Consider the following 23565-nt stretch of genomic DNA (forward strand, 5'->3'; position numbering starts at 1 on the left):
GAGCCAGCAAGGTAAGGCCTAGTAGCTGGGAACTCCCAGTGAGGTCAGGACAGCTTAACCGGGTGGCTTCCACGTCACCTACTTGCTGCCACGTGGCCTGTCATGGAGCAGAGAGTGGAGATAAGCTGGCTCTGAAGGGGAACCCTAGAGTCTCGGTAGGTGATACTTACTACACCTCTGGCCTCAGCAGAGTGAGGCCCACATGCTGTGAAGCTAGGTTGCTGAAAGCTCCTGCTGGCTGTGAACTCCTCCTTGTCCTGCCACCAGCTCTCAGGGGGGTTACAGGCAGGCAGTTCCACTCTCTATGGCACTTTCCTCCCTGGACCCTGATGAGTAATGGTATACAGAAAGCCCACGGAGCTGCACACACTGGCCACGGCTGCCTTAGCCTTTGCTTGAAGGATTACGTGAATAGGTATCTCTGGGCCCAGATACGAGCCTTAAAGGGTCCTGGACCAGGCTGGCAATCGCCAGATGTCCATTGAGGGAGTGTATTTTACCCAAAAGCCTGCTTCAGCTCTATTGGTGTCGGGGGGTGGCTCATTCTTAATGGGCACCTGGCTGACTCCCAGGAATGCAGTGGATAGGTATGGCTTCAAGGTCACAGTTGGGTAGCTTGGAGCATACCCGAGAGATAATGCAGTGCATGGGGTGTGGCACCCACATTGGGGACCTGTGACTCCCATAGCCTAGCTGTTCCAGGCCGGAGCAGATGGCTGTCAGTGAGGTGGCTGGGTCTGGCCCTCCCTGCCTCAGCCTTCCACATCTCTAATGAATATTAATGAGCAGAGGAGGGTAAGAAAATTAATCTGCCTGATCCTTTGATGGGTGCTGCGGTAACGATATGAAATCTAATTATTCGTCCCAATATTTCTAAACCCTCAAACTGAGACTGACAGCCTTGCGGTCGGTTTAACGCTTATCGCTCTCTGGAGCAGCATGTTCACGGCATGATAAAAACACGCGCGCACCACTTTGCTGACGCTGCACAAGCCACTCTTTCTGTGGAGGTCCCAGTGCAGGGAACACCATACCGCATCCCCCTCCTGCAGCACTGCGGCATGTGGTGCAACTTTGGGGAGCTAGGGCTGCCGTTCATAATCACATCAGCTCCCCAGGGAAACAGGTCATGAGACCCTGGCTGCCCCCAAACAGATGTCCTAGGCCTCCATCCATGGTCCTCCTCTGCTTCCAGGGGGCCGGTCTTCCCACTGTGTCAGGACAGGTTGCGGTTGGAGACGGGGATTGCATTCCCTCTTCTTCCTGTCTGGTCAGCTCCCACGTTGGCCCAGAACCTCCATGTCAGCCAGGGCCACTCTTTGATCTACTCTGGTGGTGGCTGGGGTGGCAGGACAGGTTAAGGTCCCTGTGTGTGGCTTGTTTCTTTCCTTTCTTTTAGTCTCTTATTTCTGAGCAGTTCTGGAATAGAAGCTCCTCTCTAGTGTTAAAGGCACCAGCCAAAGCCCCACAGGGTCCTGCCCCACCCATGGGCAGCAAAGAACAGGCCTGAAAAGGGTCTATTTTATTTTTCAGATGGGAGAGCTACCAGACAGGTTCTTCTGTAATCCAGGCTGGCCTTGAACTTGCTACATAGTCAAAGATGATTGTGAACTTCAACCTCTCGCTTCTACCCCTTGATTCCTGGGCTGACAGGTGTACCACCATGATTGGTTTATGTAATACTGGGGATTGAACCCAGGGCTTTGTGCATATTAGGCAAGTACTGTACCAGTCAAGCTGTATCTTCAGTATGGGGCTTATGTTTGATTCTCATAGCCTGGTCTTTTTGCAGAGACCAACAGAGGCATGATGCAACCATCTCTCTCCCTGGGCTCAGTGCCTCGCCCACTTGATCTGTATAGATGTGTCCAAGGTCAGAGAAGGGCCCTGGCATTCATTCCACTTGCTACCCCTCAAGTCACCATTTGTCTCTTCCTCCTGGCTCTAACTCATTCCCAGCCCACAGCCTAGGATGATGTCAACCACTTTAAATTCTCCCATGGATCTGAGCCTGCTACCACTCCCTCCAACAAAGAGGTCAGTGTCTCGACTCCATGGGCCAATAGCCATCAGAAACCATATCTGTGCACCATCTGCTACGACCACTTTATCTGAGGCTGCTCCCAAACCTTGCTGTCAAACTGTAAAGCCATTTATAGGGAAAACAAGCCCTTTCAGGTGGGCAGCTTGGCCCAGAAATGGCATCTCACACTGCTGCCGAGACTCTAGGTCTCTGTGGGCTGGAGAACCAGGGCTGAGACTGGGAGACTCCAATTCTAACTCCTCTCCTGATCCATCTGCCTGTGCTAAGAATTTACTGATCCACTCATCTTCCACAGTAGCGGCAGCCCAGGGCTCCTTTCTTTTCCCCCAGATGCCCGTTGCCCACTTCACATGTACAGGGCTAGAGTCTACCAAGGTGGCTATGCACACAGGATTAGAACCAAGGTCTGAGAAGCTCTGCCCCATCCCAGTCACCTTTCAGTCCTGTATTCACTCACTCATTCATTCATTCACCCCTCAGATAGTTGCTGAAATCCAGCTGTGTGCCAGGTGCTAGGGGCAGAGTAAACAGGAAGGAGGAAGGACTAGGGCCTGTTAAGGGTCAAGGACAATAGGAGACAAGGGACCAGAAATTGTCAGGTCTGGGCTTGCTGTTAACTGGGCTTTGTGTTAGAAGGCTAGACCGGGAGGGTGCTGGGCCATCACAGGCAGAGAAATGCAGTGACTCTGACCCAGGAGAGCAGTGATCACCTACAGGGAAGGTCCCAGGTGTATGGTTGATACCATCCTTGCCAGCTATCCCTCTGTTGGAATATCCCGCTGCTCACCTCCTGGTCACCAGCCTTTTATCTCAGGTGGCTTTGGGGCCCACAGATGAGGTAGCTGCAGGTGGGCCTGAGGCTATAGCTGCTCTAGCTCAGGAGCAGGTGGGAGAGCCTGAGCAGAGCCTGGAGCTGGTTATTTCCTAAGTTCCTACCACAGCAAAAGGTAAACTGAAGCATGGAGAAGAAGGCTGCCCAGGCCCCCACAAGGTCAGCAGAAAGCCTACACTAGAAGTTCACTTTCGCTTCTGCCTGGTGACCCAGCAAAATGATACTCCTGACTATGCCAGTCTCTGTGGAGTGGGCACAATGGTGGCTTCATAGATGTCACCAGAATTGTGAGAGTGATCTCACTTAGAGAAAGAGTCTTGCAAATCTGAGTTTAAAAATCTCAAAATGGAAATCTGAAGGTACCTGAAGCACAGCAGTCCTCGGCCCAATAACAAGTGGCCTAAAAAGGAGAAGAGGCAAGGGGAAATGGGAGCCACATGAAGTCAGCAGCAAACAGAGTGATGGCCAAGGGCCCTGGGGCCACCAGAGGCCTCAGGCAGACTCTGCCTCAGAGACTCACAGGGCCACCTCTGCCCCCTAGGATAGTGACCACTGTCTTCAAACATGACAGATGTAACTGAGACACCAAGACACCAGGTTGTAGCACTCAGGGGGCATCTATGGGGGGATCTGCCTGCTGTCAGAGTACACCAGACAGCTGTTTCAGGTCCCTGAGGCTGGAATACTGTCTCTTCTGAGCACTAGATGTTGAGATGGGGCTTGGAATGCCCTGGCAGGTCAGCGAAGCAGGACACAAACATAGTATATCCCTGTCTGGGTAAAGCAGCAGGAACACAGCTGGGCTGCATGTCCTGGAAAGGAGGCCTCTCCTTCCAGTTACACAGAGATGTGGCTGAAAACCAAGCTGTCTCAGCACTCTTAAAGTCCCCAGCTAGGATAGGGCCTGAGGTGAGCCTGGGCTTTGCTATGCTAACCTAGCTCAGTCGTCAGGTGATCGGTCGCCAGACCATTAGGGGTTGACCTAAAAGCCATTCCACATTTAAGTGAACACTTGCCCAAAGCCACATGGGAGGCTGGACCCAGATGGTCCCACTTCAGTCTCTCTAGCATCTTTCCCTGCTTAGCAGTCATGGGTCCTCCCCTGGCTTCACTGGTGTTATGGTGGGCTCCTGGCCAAAGTAAGTACGCTGAGGGAACAATGACAGGCAGAACTAGTAAGGCCAGGCTGGGGTGCATGGTTATGCACTCACCATTCATCTATCCATCCACTTAAATACCCATTCCTGTGTCTGTTCATCCACTCTTCCACCCTCCATTCACCCACCTATCTGTCCATCCACTTACCAACCATCTATCCACTTGTCTGTCCTTTCAATCTATCCATCTGTCCACCCACACATGTGCCCGTTTATAAATACATGTCTACACATTCACTTATCGATTGACCCACCCACTATTCGTTCCCCTACCCACCTATAATCCATCTACTCATCTATCCATCCATCTAAATAACCATGTATGCATCCATATCCACTCATCCATCCATCCATCCATCCACTTATCTCCACGTACTCTCATTTACCATCCACTCACCCACCCATCCATCGCCTTACATTCATCAACACACCCATCCACTTAGCACCCTCATCTCCTCCCTCTCCACTAACCCACCCTGAGCATTTGGGGAGTGGCGTACATTGTGGGGTTGGGACCCTAAGAAGCATTTTCAACTGTCCTCTTTTACAGGCAATGGAAACCACAGCTAGCCATAGATTCAAGACTACCAACCCCAGTCAGGGCTGTGTGACTCAGTTTCCTTCCTGGATACTAACCTTGGATATCTGGTGTGGGTGGGAGTGCTGGGGGGAATTTCCCTTTCAACATATCCCCATGGTGAGCAGCCCCCAGCCTAAGAGAAGCCCGGGAAAGGGGCCCCATATCTTCAGGCACTCCCTCCTCCTTCTCTAAGGGGAGAGGAGGAACTGCCTGGCGGCTGATAGGGCCATGGGGCAGGAGGTGACTTCTTCCTCAGGCTGTGGGGAGAACTGGGACCCATCAGCTGAACTTGATAAGAGCCCGCTGAATGTTAGCAAAAATATTTAGACAATAAACGAAGTATCGCAAAGGCACCCATATCTTTCAGAAATCAATCATCTGTACCGTGTGTCTGGACGCTTGGCGCCAAGGCGGAGATAGTGCCTTGCTGGGGAGATAAGGGTTAATCAAGGATTTAATTCTGTGAGATAGAGGGGGGTGAGGGAGGGGCTTCCTCCCTCTTCTAGGAGCCACAGAGGCACTGTGACTGCACTCCATTGGCCAGCATCTCACACCTGGGTGGGGAGTCCACATTCTTGCCACCTTCCCAGGCTGAGCTATTCCAGAAGACAAACTGGGAACAAAGGGTGGTAGGGACAGAGGCTCTTGTGAGGAGGGGTGGCTTGAGATGGCAGGAGAAGAGTCTGAGCACAGTTGGGCTAGGTTCTAGCTCACCCTCAGCTCTCTGGATCTTGGTGATTTAGGTAACAGCCCCAGAACCTTCTTAGCTTTGTCATCTATAAAATGGGGACATTTGGGGCTAAGGAGATGGGACAGTGGGCAAAGAGGTTTGCCTCTAAGGCTGGCAATATGGGTTCATTCTCCAGGACCCAAAACGTAGAAAGAACAAATTAACTCCTATAATCTGTGCCCCAACCTCCATATGTTATATGTTGGGATGTGTGGAAGGGACAGATGGACACAGAGAGAGGAGGGAGAGAATAAATTTTAAAAATTGGGGACAGTGGCCTTCCCTCTAGGGTTTGGGGAGGATGCCATGTAGAGTGTTCCTGGGGACATACTTATTTGTTCTAGCTTGGGTTGACCACCCCAAGGAATACAGAGGAGACTGACACAAGCACACCAGGACCTGGGTGCCAGTTCCTAGGCAAAGCTCCTGTTGCTACATAAGGGTTTTCCTGACTACAGTGTGGAGACAGGGGCCACCAGCTTCCTGGTTGCACACTGACTCCTTTTTGACTAACCTGTGCCAGAGGTCTCCAAGCCACTTGCTGTCTACTGCACACAATGATATGCTTACCCTGTAGAGCCACTCTGAATGCCCTGGCTTCCTTCCTACTGGACCTCAGTAAGCTGTGGTGTGCATCATGACATCCCTGGACCTTAGGCTAGTCTCCTTCCTCAGGCTGTACTGAATGTGTACAGGGTCAAGTACCACTCTAGGCCTATCTCGCTTACTCCTCGCAGCCGCCAGCAGGCAAGGGGATCGACTCCTACTTCACACAGCACAGCCTGACCTTATCTTCTATGCAGGCCTAGGCCTAAAGAAAGCCTCTAGGTTTCATGTGACCTGCCTGTGGTCCCAAGGGCTGAAGAAACTGTGGCTCTGAGCAGGAAGGGATCTGCCTGGGACATAGTAAACAGAAAACCCCAGGTGGACATGCTTAGTCCAGGACCAACTCCTTCCTGCTCTCACTGGATAGCTTGGGGCAAGTATACCTATCTTGGTGGCTGAAAGGTTATGTGACCAGGCCACAAGCCTCTGGAGGTAGATTATTTGAACCCAGTGAGCCTTTTCCAACATGAGAAAGGCTGTCCCAACATAGAGATTCTGAGTCACCACATAGGATGAGTGCAGAAGGGGCTGAGTGGTGATCTGTGCTAGGGACCTGCTTGCTGCTTCCCACCTGCCTATGGTCACTGTATCGGCAGTCTGTGCTTCTGTGATGTTTTTGAAGATGAGATTGTGCGTGCACATGTGTGTGCAGCATCCTGACCTCCAGATGCTGAGGAAATACAGCCCGCAGTCTCAGCCTCACCTGCAAAGGGCACTAAGAAGGCAGTCTTCAGACCGAGGGACCCAGCAGCATGCGGCACTGGCCGGCCAGTGAACATCTTGGATCAAGACACACCCAAATGTCCCATTATGAGACAGAGGGCCTACACCACAGTGCTGGCATAAAGACACCTTATCCTAGGCTTGACAGGGCTAGTCTAGGAGCTGTTGGGCCTCCCAGGCCTTTGCCACCGTATGTCTCTGAACACTGCACAAGCCCCTCCAGTTCCTGCTCATCAGTTGCCTACGCAGCTGCCCTGTGTTTGTACTCAGGCCTCTGTGTCCTGGTGTCCTTTTCCATCTTCAATGGCTTCAAAAGGAACCCACACATCCCAGCAGGAGGAAGCCAGGCCGACTTGCCACAACAGAAGCGGCCTCAGAAGCAAGTCCAAGACAAACGGCAGTGTAGCTGTGTGTCGGGAAGAAGGCTGCCTTACGAAATGTCTGCCCAGGCAGGGCTGCTACCGTGAGCAAGCTGAGTCAGTGCCGGAGAGCCATGCCTACCCCAGCACCTGTTTCTGTGTCAGAAGGAACTTATCTTCTGCAGCCGCCCCGTCACCCAAGCTACCTCTCCCTCCCAGCCTGATGGGCACCCTGTTCCTTGATGCTCACTCCCTTTGGACACCCTTCCTTTTCTCTACTCCTCTAGGAGGTCACCCTAGGGTCCCCAAATGCACAGTATCACCCCCTCAGAGGTCTCCCAGGAAGTCCCTCCTTTTTCCCCTTGGCTCTTTGGGTTCCACCAAAATTCCCCACGGGTAAAGGCAAGAGGTTTGACTGGCCAATTGGGGTTCAGCTCCTTACCGGTTCTTCCTGCTCAGGGGATAAGGCTCTGGTCTGGATGCTCCCATGGAATGGGCCCCAGGACAGGCCCTCAGTGAGGCTCAGTCGGGCCCGCACACACCTCTGCCCGTCTTGCAGTGCCAGCTCCAGTTCCTCTGAAGGGAAACATGGTGGGGTGAGGTGGCTGCTTGGTGACCCCCCAGCCCACTTCTGTCCCATAGGCCCCACTCCTGGCCTGGTCCTAGGGCCAGGCCATTGCCCTTTCTGAGGACACATTGAGTTGCAAAAACACCACAGAGAGGTGGACAGGCAGGTCACACCATGGCCTTGGTCACAGTCTGCAGAACCTGTGTGCCACACGCTACATGCAGAACCTTGTGCACGAGGTCAAATGGTAGCCCTTTACAAGACATCACCCGTAACCATGGATGTCCTGTGCATGTAGAGAAGGTCTGCAGGTGTGACTAAATTAAAGATCAAGAGATAAGATTGTCCTGGATTAGTAGGCGTTCTAAATAAAAGGCAGTGTCTTTAAGAAAGGCAGATGGAGAATACAGAGCCAGAGGGTGTGCCACATGAGGCTTCTAGAACTTCTGATGGATTGTGGCCTGCAGGATGGGACAAGGAGACCCTGGGTTGTACTAATTGGTGTTAGCTGTGGGACACATGGACACCTGGTCAGCCACCTGCCCTACTTTGAGCTTCTGTTTCTTTAAAGGAGGCAGGGGTGTGGTCATTCCCTCAAAGGACAGTACTTCCCTAGGCCACACACCCTCTGCCCTGTCTACCTGCTACCCAGGCTGCCAGCCTGTGGAGGCCTCACATGGCCTGGCCTGGTCCCCTGGCCAGAGTGCTGTGGCGGCCCCACTTCCTGGAGCCCCATCAGGCAGGCTGTGGCCTTAATGGGCTTGATCATCAGATAACTGGCCAGCTAATGGTGGAGATAAGGTGTAAATACGCCAGGAGGCCCCATGGAGAGCTGTAACTGGGCCTTTGTCTTCCCTGGGGCTGATAAGATGGCAGTGGACCAGGGCTGGAGGCCAAGGAGGCCCACACCCCTTTATCAGCCTGGGAGTGGGAGAGGGGCTGAGGGGCCAGAAGGCAGGCTCTACCCTTCATAAAAGCAACCAGTCCTCTGCAGCTCACCTGGGACACCGTTCTGGTACAGGGCTGTCCTACTGGCTCCCCCTCCCTCACCTTCCCTTGTCCCACAGGGCATGGCTCAAAGCTGACACCGGGATGGCCAGTACCATTTATAGGAGCAGGGACAAGGCCTGGGTAGCACTGTCCTAAGGGGGATACCGAGACTACTTCCTGTGAAGTTTATTTCCAGCCTAGATGAGGAAACTGACTACAGGGCTGGTTATCTGTTGTTGTGACAGGGACCTATCAGCTTCCCCTGTTTTTGGTACTTAAGTCTTTGGTCCCCACATAATGGCTGTCAGGACAGAAATGGAATTAGAGCAGAGAATTCTTTTGAGAGTCTGTGCTTAAAGCTTGGCCAACCAGGATCCCACCTAGGTGTCAGGAAGGGGGCAGAGGAATTCTCTCCTGAGAAGGGTGTACCTGGATCTTGAGACAGACAGCTGTCATCTACCCCACATGACTCCTATTCTGTCTTTAGAACATTCCTCAGGAGATGTGGCCTAGCCCCTGTGTCAGACAGGGATACCTTCATCTGAGGCTGTGTCCTCACGAATTGGGGCACAAGGTAGGGAGGCAGTTGATACAGGTCACCCTGAGGGTGTGGCATGGGCAGTCCCACAGCCACACCCATCCATGCTGCTACCTGTGGGAGCCCAGGCCCTCTTGGACAGCCCTGGGCTCCAGCTTGCCTCCAGCCCCCATGGGGAAGGAGGCAGTCGGTGCTACCCCCTCACTCACCCACCGACAAACGGCCCCACACCCTAATCAGAGTTCATGGCCATGGCTCAGCCTTCCAGATAAGAACATGGCTGGCATTTCCCACAGCAGCCACCCTATCCTCTGGGTATCACACTTTGCCAGAGAGGGCTGGTTGGTGATAAGGACTGTGGTCCCTATCCCGGGGACAGCAGCACCACTCTGTACTCAGGGACTGGGGGGGGGGGATGCACAACAATCACTATGGTAACACACCTCTCTGGTCCAGGGTCCAGGCCAGCCAGTCTGGGGCTGCCTTTTGAGGCAGATAGGTAAGGGCAAAGCAGCTGATCTCAGCTCACCCCAGCACCTTATACAATTGGGCTGCTATGCGAGAAGACCTAGTTCCTGCCCCAACCGCTTACAGCAAAAAAATGAGCTAGCACCCAGCAGAGATGCTCTCTTCGGAACTAAAACAGCAGCAGAAAAGTGGGGCTTGGAGAAGTGGTTCCTCTTCCAAGGACCCTGAGACCGAGAGCAAGAAAGCAAGCCCAGGGCCTAGGGATTGGACGCCACACTGGGGAGACTTGGCAGGTGAGGGGCTGGAAAGACGGCATTCTAGAAAAACTGGTGGTGACAGGAAACCTGGGCCAGATGTGGCTATGATCTACTCTCTGGGTTTGTGGCACACGCTCATTATCAGAGCCCTGAGGGGTTTCTGGGGGCAGGGTTTGGACCATAGCTTCTATTCTGGGAATTCTAGGAACAAGGTGCTGTCCAGATGCCCTCATGGGCACAGGCAGCTCTTATGGAGGGCTGCTATGGTGGGTCCCAGCCTGGTTCAGGCCTTGGTCACCTGTTCCCTCAGTTGAAGAAAGGAGAACACGCCTTTTGTCTCTTAAACTCTGCAATTGTAACATGAACTCTGGCCCCGTCTTCTGTGTGCCTTAGCCCAGCACCAGACAGGACTTAAGGGATTCCTCCTGACATACCTGGGAGACTGAGGCTCGAAGACGGTCAACAACCAGCTGCAGTGTGCATAGCAGACAGGCTGAGTTTGAGCCAGAGTCATCACACTTACAACCTCAGTACCCTTTTGAGGGATGACGTAGGAGGGAGAAGCTGGCTTCTTCCAGGGCTGAAATATTCTGGCTCTGGTCTCAGTTTCCCCAATGTTCTCTGGTGGACCCTTAACAGGAGCCAGGCTATCACTACAGGTCCAGCACTAGGCCAAGGGCTAATGTATTCAGGTAAACAACTATACACATTGCTTCTAGAACACGTGCTAGGACGTAATTGCATTCCCCAGAAGCATCATCGAGGAACCTAATGCATATTTATCTGTTTGCAATGTTAGTCATGTATGGCCCTCAGGGCACTCAGCCCCCAGGAACAGAAGCTCTGGATCCACCTCCTCAGCTGGAGCCTGGCTGGGGGTGGGGGTGGGGGTGGGAGTAGATCTGGCTATCCCCGGGGTGCTCTGAGTGGCAGAATTGTGTTCAAACCAACAGGCCAAGTCCTGACACTGCCCTAGTGGCCATATCCTGTCCTGCTGGAGCCACAGGTCACTGCTGTAGAAGAGGTGTCACAAGTCATCCTAAAGAGCCTGTGAGTGTAAGGCAAAAGGGCCATGTTTATTGCAGTGCTGAGAGTGGCCTCACAGGTGATGCCCTTGGCCGGGGAGCTCCTCAGACCTCACTTGAGGCCTCAGTTCCAGCTCTGCCATGAAATCTAAATGGCTTTCCTCAACAGCAAGCACAGCACTGCCCAGCACTGGCGTTGGCCTCCTCTTTGTGTATGTGACGGAGGCCCAGAGATCTTACATAAATTCCTCAAGGTCCCAAGTCGACCACTCCTTTTTCTTTCTTCCTTTCTTAATGTTTTATTTATAGTGTGTGTGAGTCTGTGTATAAGTATATCATGTGTGTATATAGGCTCACGCAGGCCAGGAGAAGGTGTCAGATCCCCTTGGAGTTGGAGCTTCCTGGTATGAGGATTGAAAACCAAACCTGGATCCCTGAAATAGCAACAAGTGCTCTTAATCACTGAACTATTTTTCTGGCTTCCCAAGTATGACCACTCTTTTTTTTTTTTTTCTTTTTTGAGACATGGTTTCAGGGTTTCTCTGTGTAACAGTCCTAGCTATCCTGGAGTTCACTTTGTAGACCAGGTTGGCCTCAAACTCACAGAGATCCACCTACCTCTGTCTCCCGAGTGCTGGGATTAAAGGTTACCACTGCCTGGCCCAAGTGTGGTCATTCTTAAGCCCTGATCTCAGAGTGACCATCTGATGAGATCCACGCCACCCCAGTTTCCCATGTGAGTAATGCCCCATCTGCTGGCATGCAACTCTAAAACAGAAGGCTGTGATGTATGGGAGTATCAGCAAGAGGCTTCCTCACCTCAAATGGGGCCAGACCCCCTTATGCCAATGGCCAGGGCCTCTAGAGTATCAAACCAACCACTCAAAGCCCCCACCATGCCCCGTGGAGTCTGTGGTTGGTATGTGGGTGCCCACCAGCTCACCACCAGTACCTACTTATCTAATCAGCCCATCGTTCCCTCTAACCCGCCCTGGGCTCCTACAGGGCAGCTGGGGAGCGGCCCCTATCACAAGGATCACCCTGTTTGCTTTTGATAAAAGTCACAGTAAAGGAAAGAAAAAGCACGAGCAAGAGGGAGGGAAGCCCCAGTCTGGTGGGGTCTAGAAGATTCGGCAGGTGAATATAAAACAGGGTAGGCAAACTGTATGGCCCAGAAGACATCTGCTCCTGTTAAAACCAAGGCCCAGAAAGGGCAAGTGACCCCCCCAAAGTCACAGAGCAGATGAAGGAGGGGTGACAGAGCATCTGGAACATGTTCTCTGGACCAAGCCACACTGAAAGACATTGTAAAAAGGGGCCTGTGAGTTATGCCTGCCCTTGCTTGGCTGTTGAGGCCTCAGATTCCCTGTCTGCTAAACAATTTTTAGGGAAGATGGGTGTGGGGGGGTCTAGGGAAGTTGGGGGCAGGAGGGGCACTGAAAGCAAGCTTGAACAGGTCAAGGAACTTTCCCAAGGCCATATTGCCAGTAGGGAAAGTTCAGCCAGTTCCCTCTGACCCCAAACTCATGACTCCAACTTGGGTGATGCTGACTCATTCATACCAAATCCCCTATATCAGGTAGCTGGGTATGCCAGCCTTAGCCACAAGATTTCCCATTGACAGATAGGAGTGTGAGCCGCAATAGGGGCAAAGAATGATCCTGAAAGCCCAATATGGTCCCAGTGCTCACTCGCAGGGACCTGGACAGGGAATCTCAAGCCTGTAGCCATTGGCACAGCCAAGATGGAAGGATTTTCTGCTAGGTATCTTACAGAGGGAGATGATGGCACCAAGCAGGTAAGCTTCAGAGTACCAAATACCGTGGACACAAGTTTGAGCACTATCTTCGGAAGCAGAGGCACCAAAGGCCAGGATGAGTTCCATGGGAAACGGCAGGGTCTCTGCCTTGCCCCTCAGGAGGCAGGGTATGACCTCGAAGAGCATCTGGGGCTGCTAGCCACCAGGGAAATCAGTCAGTTGGCTTCCTTAAAGTCTGATTTCTGACACAATTTCTGGTCAGGCTGGGGTGACAGGGGGCCACCAGAAAGCTGGGGTCAAGTCCTGGAAGGACGTGATCCACTCATGCCAAGAAGTGGTTCTTCTCTGAACCACATGTGTCCACCCTTGTGAAGACAGCAAAGGACATACGGATGCAGAGCAGTGTCTACAGCAGGTTAGGGTGGGCTGGTCCACGGGGCACTGCACCAGGACCCTGGGAAGCCTCATGCTGTATTCCCGAGGCCCCTCCCTCTCACCTCACTGTTCTCAGGGGCTCAAACCTCAGAGGAAACAGGTGTCTAGCTCCCTAGACTGCCAGCCCTCAGGGATAGTCCAGACATCATGTGTCCCAGACTCAGGAAGGTATTGTGCCTGGGAGAAGGGGCAGCTGGTCCCAGGGGGTGGAAGGGCACCACTGCTTCTGTCCCCTACTTCTGTGAGCTTTTTTGCCTGCCATCCAGTCTCCTCCTCAGGTCCTGTCACCACTCTGGTGGCCCTGGGGAGAAAAAGGTCAACCTCAAGCTTCCTGTCTACAAAAACCGTGCAGGGTGGTGTGTGTGTGTGTGTGTGTGTGTGTGTGTGTGTGTGTGTGTGTGTGTGTGTGGTTAGTTTGGCCTAGGGTCGGGGTCACTGGGAACCATGGCACAGAGTTGGAGGGCTGGTCCAGAGTGTCGAAGCCCGGCCCCTCCCAGCTAGCCCATGGCCCCTCCCTGGTCTCTGGGACTGTGCTTGTTGAGTATTGATTTTTTGACACGGAGCAACAGCCAGCCTTTATCGGCTGAACCCTGGCCCTTGCTAATGGCAGATCTGGGTTCACCTGGAAAGAGCAGGCTATGCAGGGTGGGGCTTTTCCTTTCTGGGATCTGTGGGGGCCTCTCACCACCTGGGGTAACTGAGCTTGTTCTGGGGAAGGGTTAGCTCTTGCAGAAGGTACATCTATTTATAGGTTGCAATGGAGCAAGGGATGCCTTCCTCCTCGACAGTGACCAGGTGGCTGTAACTTGCTCCTCCTAGGCCGCTGTATGGCTCAGAGCCAGGATTTTAGCTCTGATCACCCCTACTGAAAGGAGACAGGACTTCTTGAAGAGGGACACTACTTCAGGGCATAGCCAAAGCAGCCAGACCAGCAGGAAGTACCGTGGCAGCAGTGGCTTGAGTCCCCACTCCCCTGTCAACAGACAAACATATCCCTTTGTAGCTTGTGCCCCACACCCAGGCGAGGAGCTCTTTCTTTCCTGCCTACCCTCACATGCCTGAGGAGGCTGAGAGTCATGGCTTCCAGGTTGCCTTGAAGTGCAGATATGTCTTTACTAGGTTTCTTTAAGAGCCCCATGCTAGATGCTCCACCACCTTCCTCCAAGGATGAGAACAGAGGAAGGCCCATCAGTGTAGCCCCCACCCCCACCCCAAGACAGTGTTTCTCTGTAGTCCTGGTTGTCCTAGAACTTGCTTTGTAGACCAGACTGGCCTTGAACTCCCAGAGATCCACCTGCCTCTGCCTCCCAAGTGCTGTGATTAAAGGCGTGCGCCACCACTGCCTGGCTCTTGTAGATAGTTTTTTAAGGGTCAAATGCTCTCTGGCTTGACTACAATAGCCATCCTCATTGCCCTTCAGTTCTCATGCATGATCTTTCTGGATAAATTCCCAGGGCTCCATCAAGTCCCTGCTTGTGCAGCAAAGAGCCGTGGCAGGCCTTGGTTAGAGCGTTCCAATACACCCCACAGCACCACTCTTATGGGGGGGACACGGAGGTTCAGTGGATTAAAGAACGAATTCAAGGGCCATGGTGACTCTAGGGGACATGGATAGTCCAGCTGGGGGCAGGGCCGAGTGGGTAGGGCCCCCACGAGACACAATAAGGTGTGATAGCATCTCGCCTCATCTCAGGCCGCGCTGGGCCCTTGCGTGCAGGATATGACCAGCCCTCGAGCCGACGGCGGCCCCTTTGTCCCATCTCTAGGGACCGATCTTATCGGCTGCGTCCACCGCCTCTATAATGGAAAAAAATGCAGTGAGGAAATCAAAAGTTACGCATAGAGATAGAGGGGAAATAAATAAATAAATAAATAAATAAATAAATAAATAAATAAATAAATAGCCATCGTGGCTATGGGGAAGGGGCGCCTCTCAAAGAACAGTGATCTGTCACAGGGCTCACAGGGAGTGGGTGGGGGTTGCTTCCTGGCTCCCATCTTGGGTCTGGGTAAGTCTTAGCAGCATGCTGGGTCTCACAGGGATGGGGGTGGGGTCTCATAAATGCTGCTCATATGAGGGCAGTGCCACCCACAACTAAGCAGAGCTGTCTCAGTTTCCCTACTAGGGCAGGATAAGACGAAAGAGGAAGGAACATGTCCCAGTACCCGTGAGTCACAGTAGTGTGCCTTGGACCCTGGACCTGTGTGGACTCCAGTCGTGGGTATAGGGAGCACAAATTTGCCACACTTCTGCTTCTTTGCTCTATCCTGTCCATATCCTAGAGAGAAAGGACAGCTTTGTGGATGAGGCCATCACTGCTACCAGTAAAAAACGAGAGGAATGAGGACGGAGACCCAAGGTCACCTCATGTTCCCGGCTTATTTCTACCAGGTCCTTGTGGTCATGGTAGAAACAGCTGTTGCCGATGTGGCTCTGGCCAGGATGGAACATGACAGCCAGAGGAGAGAGAGAGCTAACTGGCAGTCACTGGCTTACTTCTGTGGTTATGGTGCTAGCAAGAGTGATTTGTCAGTGATGGTCACAGTGCTAGGGGCACTGCTATTCAGGGCACCTGTGGCTGGTAAGCCAGTGGGGGTGCTAAAGACAGTAGCAACACCGGGGTTCAGAGCAACAGCAGTGCCCACACAGGTGCCACCATCAACCATGGACCAGTAACAACAGCTGTCCCCTGCCACACACACCGCTTACCAAGAGCAGTCTATCCTTCATGAGTCCCGAGGCAGACCTGTGGCCACCATTCTAAAGAGACCAGGACTCTTAGGGTTGAAATGACATGTAGACCCTATAACCAATGAGGGAACAGGAGGGAAATTGCTGGAAGGCAGCAGGTGAAGCTTCCCTGGAAGGCTAGGACCTGCCTTGCTGATGTCTAGGCTAGCTGTGGGGCTGCTAGCTGGGCAGGAAGCCGGTGGGAGGGTGGAGAAGGAAGCGACTTGATTAGCGCCGCCACTGAGATAGCTTGCCCTGGCCACAGACAGCAGGTCCCGGAAGGGGGTGAGGTCAGTAGGCCACATGCAGTGGGCAGCCAGGCCTGAGGCTCCTTCTAGGACTCTACCTGTATTTCCCACTGGATGTCCTGTTGTCTGTCCACCTACCCTCTGCTTCCAGTGCCTACTGAGATCCCCTTGTGCTGAGACATCATGGTAGGTAATAGACACTCCCAAGAGTTCTTCCCAGAACTACCCATCTTGCTTGTATGCCTCAGTTTCTGCATCTGTAATGGGGTACCACAGTGCCTCCTGCTGCCTGGATAGTGTACTCTTATTTTGTTTGAAGTCTTTTTGGGGCTCTGTTTCTAACAATATAGCAGCCAGAGGGATCTTCTCCTAGAGCAGATCTACCTGATATGCTTGGTCCCCTACTGCTCCTGATGCCATTATACAAGCTGTACCTTAGGGGCCATCCATTAGATGTCATAAAGAGCTCTGTAAGAATCGTGGACCCTGGAGTGCATAGCCACTGGCCCTGCCCCCATGTCTCAGCTACATTTCTGTCCCTTGGTGACTGGCTGCCACTCTAGCTGCTGTTCAGATGGAGTCCTCAACCCTGAGATCTGTAACAGGTTAGCATGTACCCAATGCCCAGTGTATGGGAATCAATGAGGGAATGGGAGGCAGCATGGGGAGAAGGACAGTTTGATGGGTCCCCAGTGTAGTACTGTTAGTGAGACCCACCCCTCCTCTGCAGTTTGTAGGGTCCAATGCCTCAGAACAGGTCTCAAGGTGGAATCTGAGTCACAGCTGTCTCAAGACTCATGTGGGCAGGGCCAGCAGGCAGCCAAGGTGTCCATCTCCATATGTCAGCCATCCTCCCAAGGCCCATGCTGACCCAAGGCTATGACCTCTGAACCCTGTTTCCAGGACAACCATGTGCTTCCCACCATGGTCCCACCTTGGTGGGTCCTCTGCTACTGAGCCTCCTTTTCCTCACCCTGCATTTAGATTTAGCTGTGTACATTCAGCTCGGGCCTTTTACCATGGCTTCTGCCCCAACACACTGTTTTTGGGTAGCTGATGATTTATTGGCTCAGAAAGCCCCACTGTGACACCATTTAGAATCATCTCTGGCCTTAGACAAGGGGGTAGCAGTGTCGCCAATACATCCCAGGAGGGCAAGGCCCTCTCTGTGTCTTTCCAGTCCCTGAGAGTGTCTGCCCATGGAGGTACTCGGTAACTATGCAGGAAGAATATGTCTGACTGTAGAGACACAATTTCCTTAGGTCTTTTCATCCATATCCTAGCCTCAGATTGTTCATAGCAACCCTGGGGTCTCAGAAAAACATGAGTCTCCAAAGGGGCTCCAAACTGCCGGGCTGGTCTCTGAAGCTGACCCCAGAGTGACCCCTGTATCTACTAGTGCCCCCTCCCCCGCTGGCTAATCTAAGACAAATAGGCCTATCACCCGCCACGCCAGGCTCCATGATAACACAAAATAGCTGGAATGATTTTTCCCACCCACACATGCCAGCCAGTCAGTCGTGGGGAGGGGAGCATGGCCAGCTATCGGCCCATCTCCCAGGCTGTCCATCAGGACGAGCCGTCCTGCCTCAGCCACCAGATAACAGGCCTTGAGGTTCACACAGAAACCCCGCGCCTACGAGATTAGTTAGCCGGACACAGTCTAGATAACAAGCTACCGCTCCATGGGAGGGAGGGGCCCCCATCTCCTGCTTCCCTGGGACCCTGGGCAGATCTGACTGGGGCCTCCAACAGGAAATGGCCAACAACACCTCCTGTGGCCCCTTCCACCCTGAGACTGTGGGATGCTTTCACTCTGATCTATTCTTCCAGGCAGCTGATCAAATGTCTCCCAATGTCTTCCAGCATCTTTACTATGCGGCCAAAAAATTTTGGGATTGGGTGTGGCTCAGAGGTGGAGTGCTTTCCTAGTGTGTTTGAGGGCTGGGAATTTATCCCTAGTCCCATGACAAGAAAGGATGTGAGGGCTGTTCTCAAAGTCTATGGCTCATAACCTGGACCCTGACTCATCTGTGCCCAGCACTCTACCCATGCGCACCCTAGCCCTAAGGCTCCATGGTGCCACGCCCCCAATGTCTCAGGACCTTTGCCTATTCCAGCTCCTTGCCTGAATACCGCCCTCCACCCTAGTTTGCCTTTCCATCATCAGCCTAGAGACGGGGTCCTTCTCTAGTGCTGCCGTCTGCTCTCCACCTGGCCTTGACACTCAGGCACCCCCTTTGTTGATTGGCAGCGCTCAGGGACACGGCCAGCCTTCCTGGCCCTGCCTCAAGGAGCTGGGATGGGCTGCCTGGCTCTCACTCAGTTCACAGAAGCTCCTGGAAAGAGTTCTGGGCTCCAAGAAACTCTTGGTGGAAGAGACACAGTACTTTTTGACTTCTCTTTCCTTCACACTCTGCCCTAGTGGGGCAACCTGGCTTTGGGGCCTCAGCACACAGCTGGGCTTCCTCAGGCCAGAACGGTGGGGTCAGCTGAGCTCTATGATCTCAGCTGTAAGAAACCACAGGACTTCCCTTCCCTGCTCTATTTTGTCTTTTGAGTCTGGGGTGGGTTAACAGGTCTTAATCCTTCCCAAGGGTCATGTGCTCCAGTAAGAATTCTACAGTTACCTCCTTTCCAAACATGTTCATGGGAAGGTGCTGACCACGGTGCTGCCTCATTCCAGCCTGTGCTCTCCTCTTCCACATCCTCCCTGGGGCCTCAGGGTGCTGCCAGACCTCGACCTAGCACCTTGACCCTGTATGGGGAAGCTGCCCGACCCCCATGGCATATCTACTAATTCTCTCCATCCCTGGACCCCACCCCTGCTGACCTGTCTCTCTGTATAGACCCTCCCAGAAGGTCAGCCTGGGCCCCCATCCAATGTGTATTATTCTCACATGAACTCAGGGCAGTGAGCCTGTAGGAGCTCAGGAGGCTCTCCTGCTGCTTCTCCTTCATTCTAGGAGTTTCCAGAACTGAGAACTGGGTCCTCTGGGGATGGTTGAAGGGGTGGTCCTGGGTCACCTAGCATGTTTACCTAGCACCTAGCACACCTAGCATGGTGTGCTTGGTGTAGCCTTCCCAAGCCACCCTGAGGTCCTCTTGCCCTTCCCTTTATGGGCTGCCTCAACTTCAGGATCTGCCCCTGGATCCTGCTCTCAAGCAGTGGTGACCAGAATAAGCTCCAGACTCAAGCCACCCACAGGGCAGAACACTGCTGAAGTCCTGGTGGTTCCTGACCCCCAGCCACTGACAGCGGGTGCAACTCTCTGGGCCTCTACACTCACTTTACAGGAAAGCAGACTTCAGGTCATGGTTTGGGACCCCCACAGTGACTCAGTTTGCCTCCCATCCTAGTACTTGCTGGCCTCCAGACATTCAGATCAAGTGGGAGACTCATTGAGATGGAGTGCCACTCTGCTGGCACGGGCAGACATCGCACAGCTGGTGTACTAATGGCATGTATGCAGCCTTTGGGGAGCCTGGAAACGTCATGGTCCCTCTGGGTCCCAGATTCCCCCAGTTCTATGGAGTCTTGTGGAAGGAACTGGGTAGGCTATCAATTCCTTTGATGGAGGCATCCCAAGGAAGAGGACCCCACACCATGCTACCTGACTGACAGGAGCTTCTGAGCCTGTTTAGTTCTGCTCTTCTTCCAGACACTTGTTCAAGACTATGTCAGATAGGCCATGGGCACTAGGGCAGGGGGCAGACAGAGTTGGGTGGGACTTGTATCCTGACGGGGTTGGTATGTCTGCAAGCTACATCCTCCTGACTTTAAGGTAAGTGATAGGAGGAATGTGACACTGAAGGGCACCAGACACTGGGGACAAGTCTCCACATCCCACAGTAAGGCAGCTGTGCAAGGTTACAAACCTACTTTCAAGCCTTCTGCATACCTGGATTTGAAACAGCCATCATTCCTACAAACAAGGTGATTTCAAAGATGACAACTCAGACTCTCTCCCTTTCCATTCTTCTTCCCAATTAGAACTCAGCTGAGGACCACAGGAAGCCAGGGCTGGGTCTCAGCAAGGGTATCCCGAGCCCTGTACACAACTTCCCAGAGCTCTGGGTCCACATTATGATCTGTGGCCCCTTAGACCCAGAGTGTGTCCCTGCTAAGCCACAGGGACATGTAAGCTCTCTTGCTCTAATTCTCCGTGTTTTCCCCTCACCTGTTGGACTCAGGCCCAAATCTACAGGGCCCTGGACTGCAACCCCTGAGTCCACTCTTCCTTGGCTCATGGACTGCTAAGGCTACAAGTTCTCTGGGCCTTTGCATAGCCATTCCTTTCTTGTAAGCGCCCCTCTCTGGCATATACAAACCCCTCAGACAGCAAGACACAGCGTGGCTTAGAAGAACCATCTAGGCCACTCTCATTCTACAGAGCACCATCTGGTTTATTGGAGCACTGAGAGCAGGGCTTCCCTGTTTTGTGCATGTCTACCATGTGTGTCTGAAGGCACCTTCTTGGCATTTTCCTTGGGTCTTATAGTCTACATAGGACTACACCATCCCCATGGTTCAGAGAGGGTGCTGAGACCACACTGTGGGGTCAGTACAAAGTAGGACCCTGGGCAGTGTGCGGCCATCAGATCTGCGACAAAACATTACCAATTGTGTTGCTCAAGTGCAAATGTAATGCAAAATCAGCTGCTGGAGGGGTTTCTGAACCTGCTTGCACCCCGTGTGAGGGAAACCAGGGCATCTAGTAGGTGACAAGCTGGAGGGCCACAACTCTCCCCAACTCCAATACACAGAGGATGGAACTGAGGTCCAGAAGTCAGCAGCCTGCCCACAGACACTCAGCAAAGCTGGGCTCCTGCCTCTCACAGCAGCAGCATGGAAGAACTGAGTGGCCAGTGCCAGTATCTGACAAGACACAGAACTCTTGGCAAAAATGCCATTGTGCACTACCCAGACTGTGGAGTACTACAATCATTAAGTACCAGGCAGGGGCAGGAGGGAGCTAGGCGCAGTGACAGAACCAGGAGAAGATAGGGAATCATGACAGTGATGGTGATTTACACAACCTTGGGGCTGCACTCCAGTGTGTATAAAGCTCTTGAGCAAGTAAAACTATACTTGGGTCTGCAGCAGTCCAGTGACTGCTCCTGGGTATCACTGGCAGCATGGAAACGAGGAGGCCATATGGGGGTTTCCTCCGTGTGTGTGTGTGTGTGTGTGTGCGCGCGCGCGAGCGCGCGCTCGCGGGCCCAAGGTTGATGCTGGGAGTCATCCTTGATGACTCTTATTCTACCTTATTCACTGATGCAGGGACTCTCAAGCAGACAGAGGTCACTAATGGCCAGTACTGTTAACTAGCTTGCTCTGGGGATCCTCTGTCTCCGTCCAGAACTACAACATGTAGGCTGCCATGTCTACTTGGCATTTATGTGAAACACCATCTTCATGCTTATGTGGCAACCACTTTAATTGCTAAGTCATTTGCCAGTTTTTCCTGGAGGTCTTCTTTTCATCTGCTCCAGGCCTGGGCCATCACGAGATGAGCTGTCCCACACATGTATATCAGCTGTGAAGAAGCAGTAAGACCAGGGTCTGGGACAGCCACTTTCTGGGGCCTGTGTAAGTCCTATCTCATCTAGAGAGGAATCTGATGGGTGGCTCTGATACTTACACACATGTCACAACATCAGAAGGTGTCCAGTATGGGCACAGCCCTCTGGAGATCTCAGTTCTGACTGTCAGCTCTGTCTTAGGTCCAGTGACCACCTCACTTCAGATAGAGCAGATGGGAATGGGCTCAGGTCTAGGCACTTCTCTGAGCCAGACAGAGCCAGAGGAAGACTTAAGAGTCTAAGCCAGCTCTATATCTTCTCTCCAGAGAGGAACAGTAGAAGATGCCTCTCAGGCAGTGTCCCTAGCACAGGTTCCCAGATCTTCTGCAGTGGGGCTACAGCCCAGAGGTCAGAAAAAGTCAAAGGCAACCAGCAAGGCAAAAGTGGCCACTTGGTCTGTCACCAGACTGGGCACTGCCTTCAGGCCTTAACCCTACAACCCCATCACAGACTTGGGCAGCCCTGGAGATAAGAGCCCCCTGGGCCTCTTCAGCAGCTTCCCCACTGGGTGATAAGCAGGGCCTGTGTGGGAGCTGATAGGCAATAGCTATCATGGCGGTTGGCCAGCGGCCACTTATCAACCCCATCGCTGCCCACTATACAGAATTCCTATCTGTGGGAGCCGATAGGGTACTGCCTGGCCTCTGAGGATGCAAATAACTCGGGAAGCTGGGGTGCACCCTGACCCCAAACCACAGCCCAGGATCATGGCCTTCACAGGGGGCAGGGCAGGCTGAAAACTACAAGGGCCTTGCTTCTCTATCTAAAAAAATGAAGTAATAACACTTATGTGGATCAGGACAGTGAGTTCAACATTGATGTTGATGACTTGGCCTCCATAGCAAGACACAGTTCCCACCCAGTGATGTGACCTGCCCTTCCCTGGCCTGCACTGAAGAGGGTATGACACTGTGCTGGCCCCATGGGGCTGATGTAAGGATCATCTATGCCTTCTACAGGCTCAGTGGCCACTGAAGTCCATAGACACACATGGCCTTTGACATCCCCAGAAGGCATTGCCCACTTTATGCTTGTGAGCATGGAACAGGGACACACAGGGACTCCTGGTGCTAAGTCAGTACTCATAGACACCCTTCTAGCTGGAGAAACTGAGTCAGCACAGGGCTGGTTAGAAGCTGGGCAATATGAACACAAGCCTCTGCCCAGTTCCATTGCTTTGGGCATGTCAGTAGAAAAGGCTGACCTGTGAGTGGAAAAGCTCCTGGCACCCAGGTGATCAAGGATGAAATGCAATTACTCCCATCATGGTACTGTGATCTGGGGACACTGGCCTCAACTGAGATAGGACCCTAGGTCAGTGATCAACTCCCATCATGTACCTCCAGAGAAGTAGACATCTTTGCCATACATTTCTGCTAGGTCATCCAGAGCCTCGAGAGGTGCTAAGCATCAATATACTAAGGAGTGGCAGAGGGGAGTGCTCCAGGACACTAGCCATGGGGCATTCTGTGAGTAGACTTAATTTCCATACACCATATGGGTCCCCATTCTGGCTGTGGCCTTTTGGGTCAACCTTCCCTCTCTGGTCTCAGGCTGTTATTCCTTGTACATCCCTCAGCCACACCTGTCACTCATCTTCCTTTGTACTGGTGGCAGACATCACCAACTGACTCCTGCACCCATATGTTCAGTTATGAATCCAGCTAAAAGTCTACCGTTTTCTAATTTGGATCCCAAGGTCCCTGGGAGGAGGAACAGGGTCTCCGCCCTGGGAAAGCCTTCTCTGATCCCTTAGCAAGACAAGACCCTTGGCATGCCTTCTATCCACTGATAGGAATCTGGTTGTGATAATACCTACACAGTTGACACTCAATAACTGCACACATATGTTGTCCACCCACATGCTTGGCCTACAAACTCCTCCATCATGGATATACAACTTATACATAGAACACTTATCTGACTTCA

At 52.8% G+C, this 23565-nt stretch overlaps 1 protein-coding gene across 4 annotated transcripts in view; it reads right to left on the bottom strand.

Annotated features, from left to right (window-relative positions):
• Positions 1-23565, bottom strand: part of Zfpm1 (zinc finger protein, FOG family member 1) — a 58195-nt gene that overhangs the window by 6635 nt on the left and 27995 nt on the right. For all 4 annotated transcript variants that reach the window (XM_040735563.1, XM_013115723.3, XM_013115722.3 and 1 more), the window contains exon 4: positions 7474-7607. In XM_040735563.1, the coding sequence (XP_040591497.1) occupies positions 7474-7607 (134 nt within the window). The remainder of the gene's footprint in view (positions 1-7473; positions 7608-23565) is intronic.

Source organism: Mesocricetus auratus, unplaced genomic scaffold, assembly GCF_017639785.1.
Source record: "Mesocricetus auratus isolate SY011 unplaced genomic scaffold, BCM_Maur_2.0 Super-Scaffold_6723, whole genome shotgun sequence".
NCBI lineage: Eukaryota > Metazoa > Chordata > Mammalia > Rodentia > Cricetidae > Mesocricetus > Mesocricetus auratus.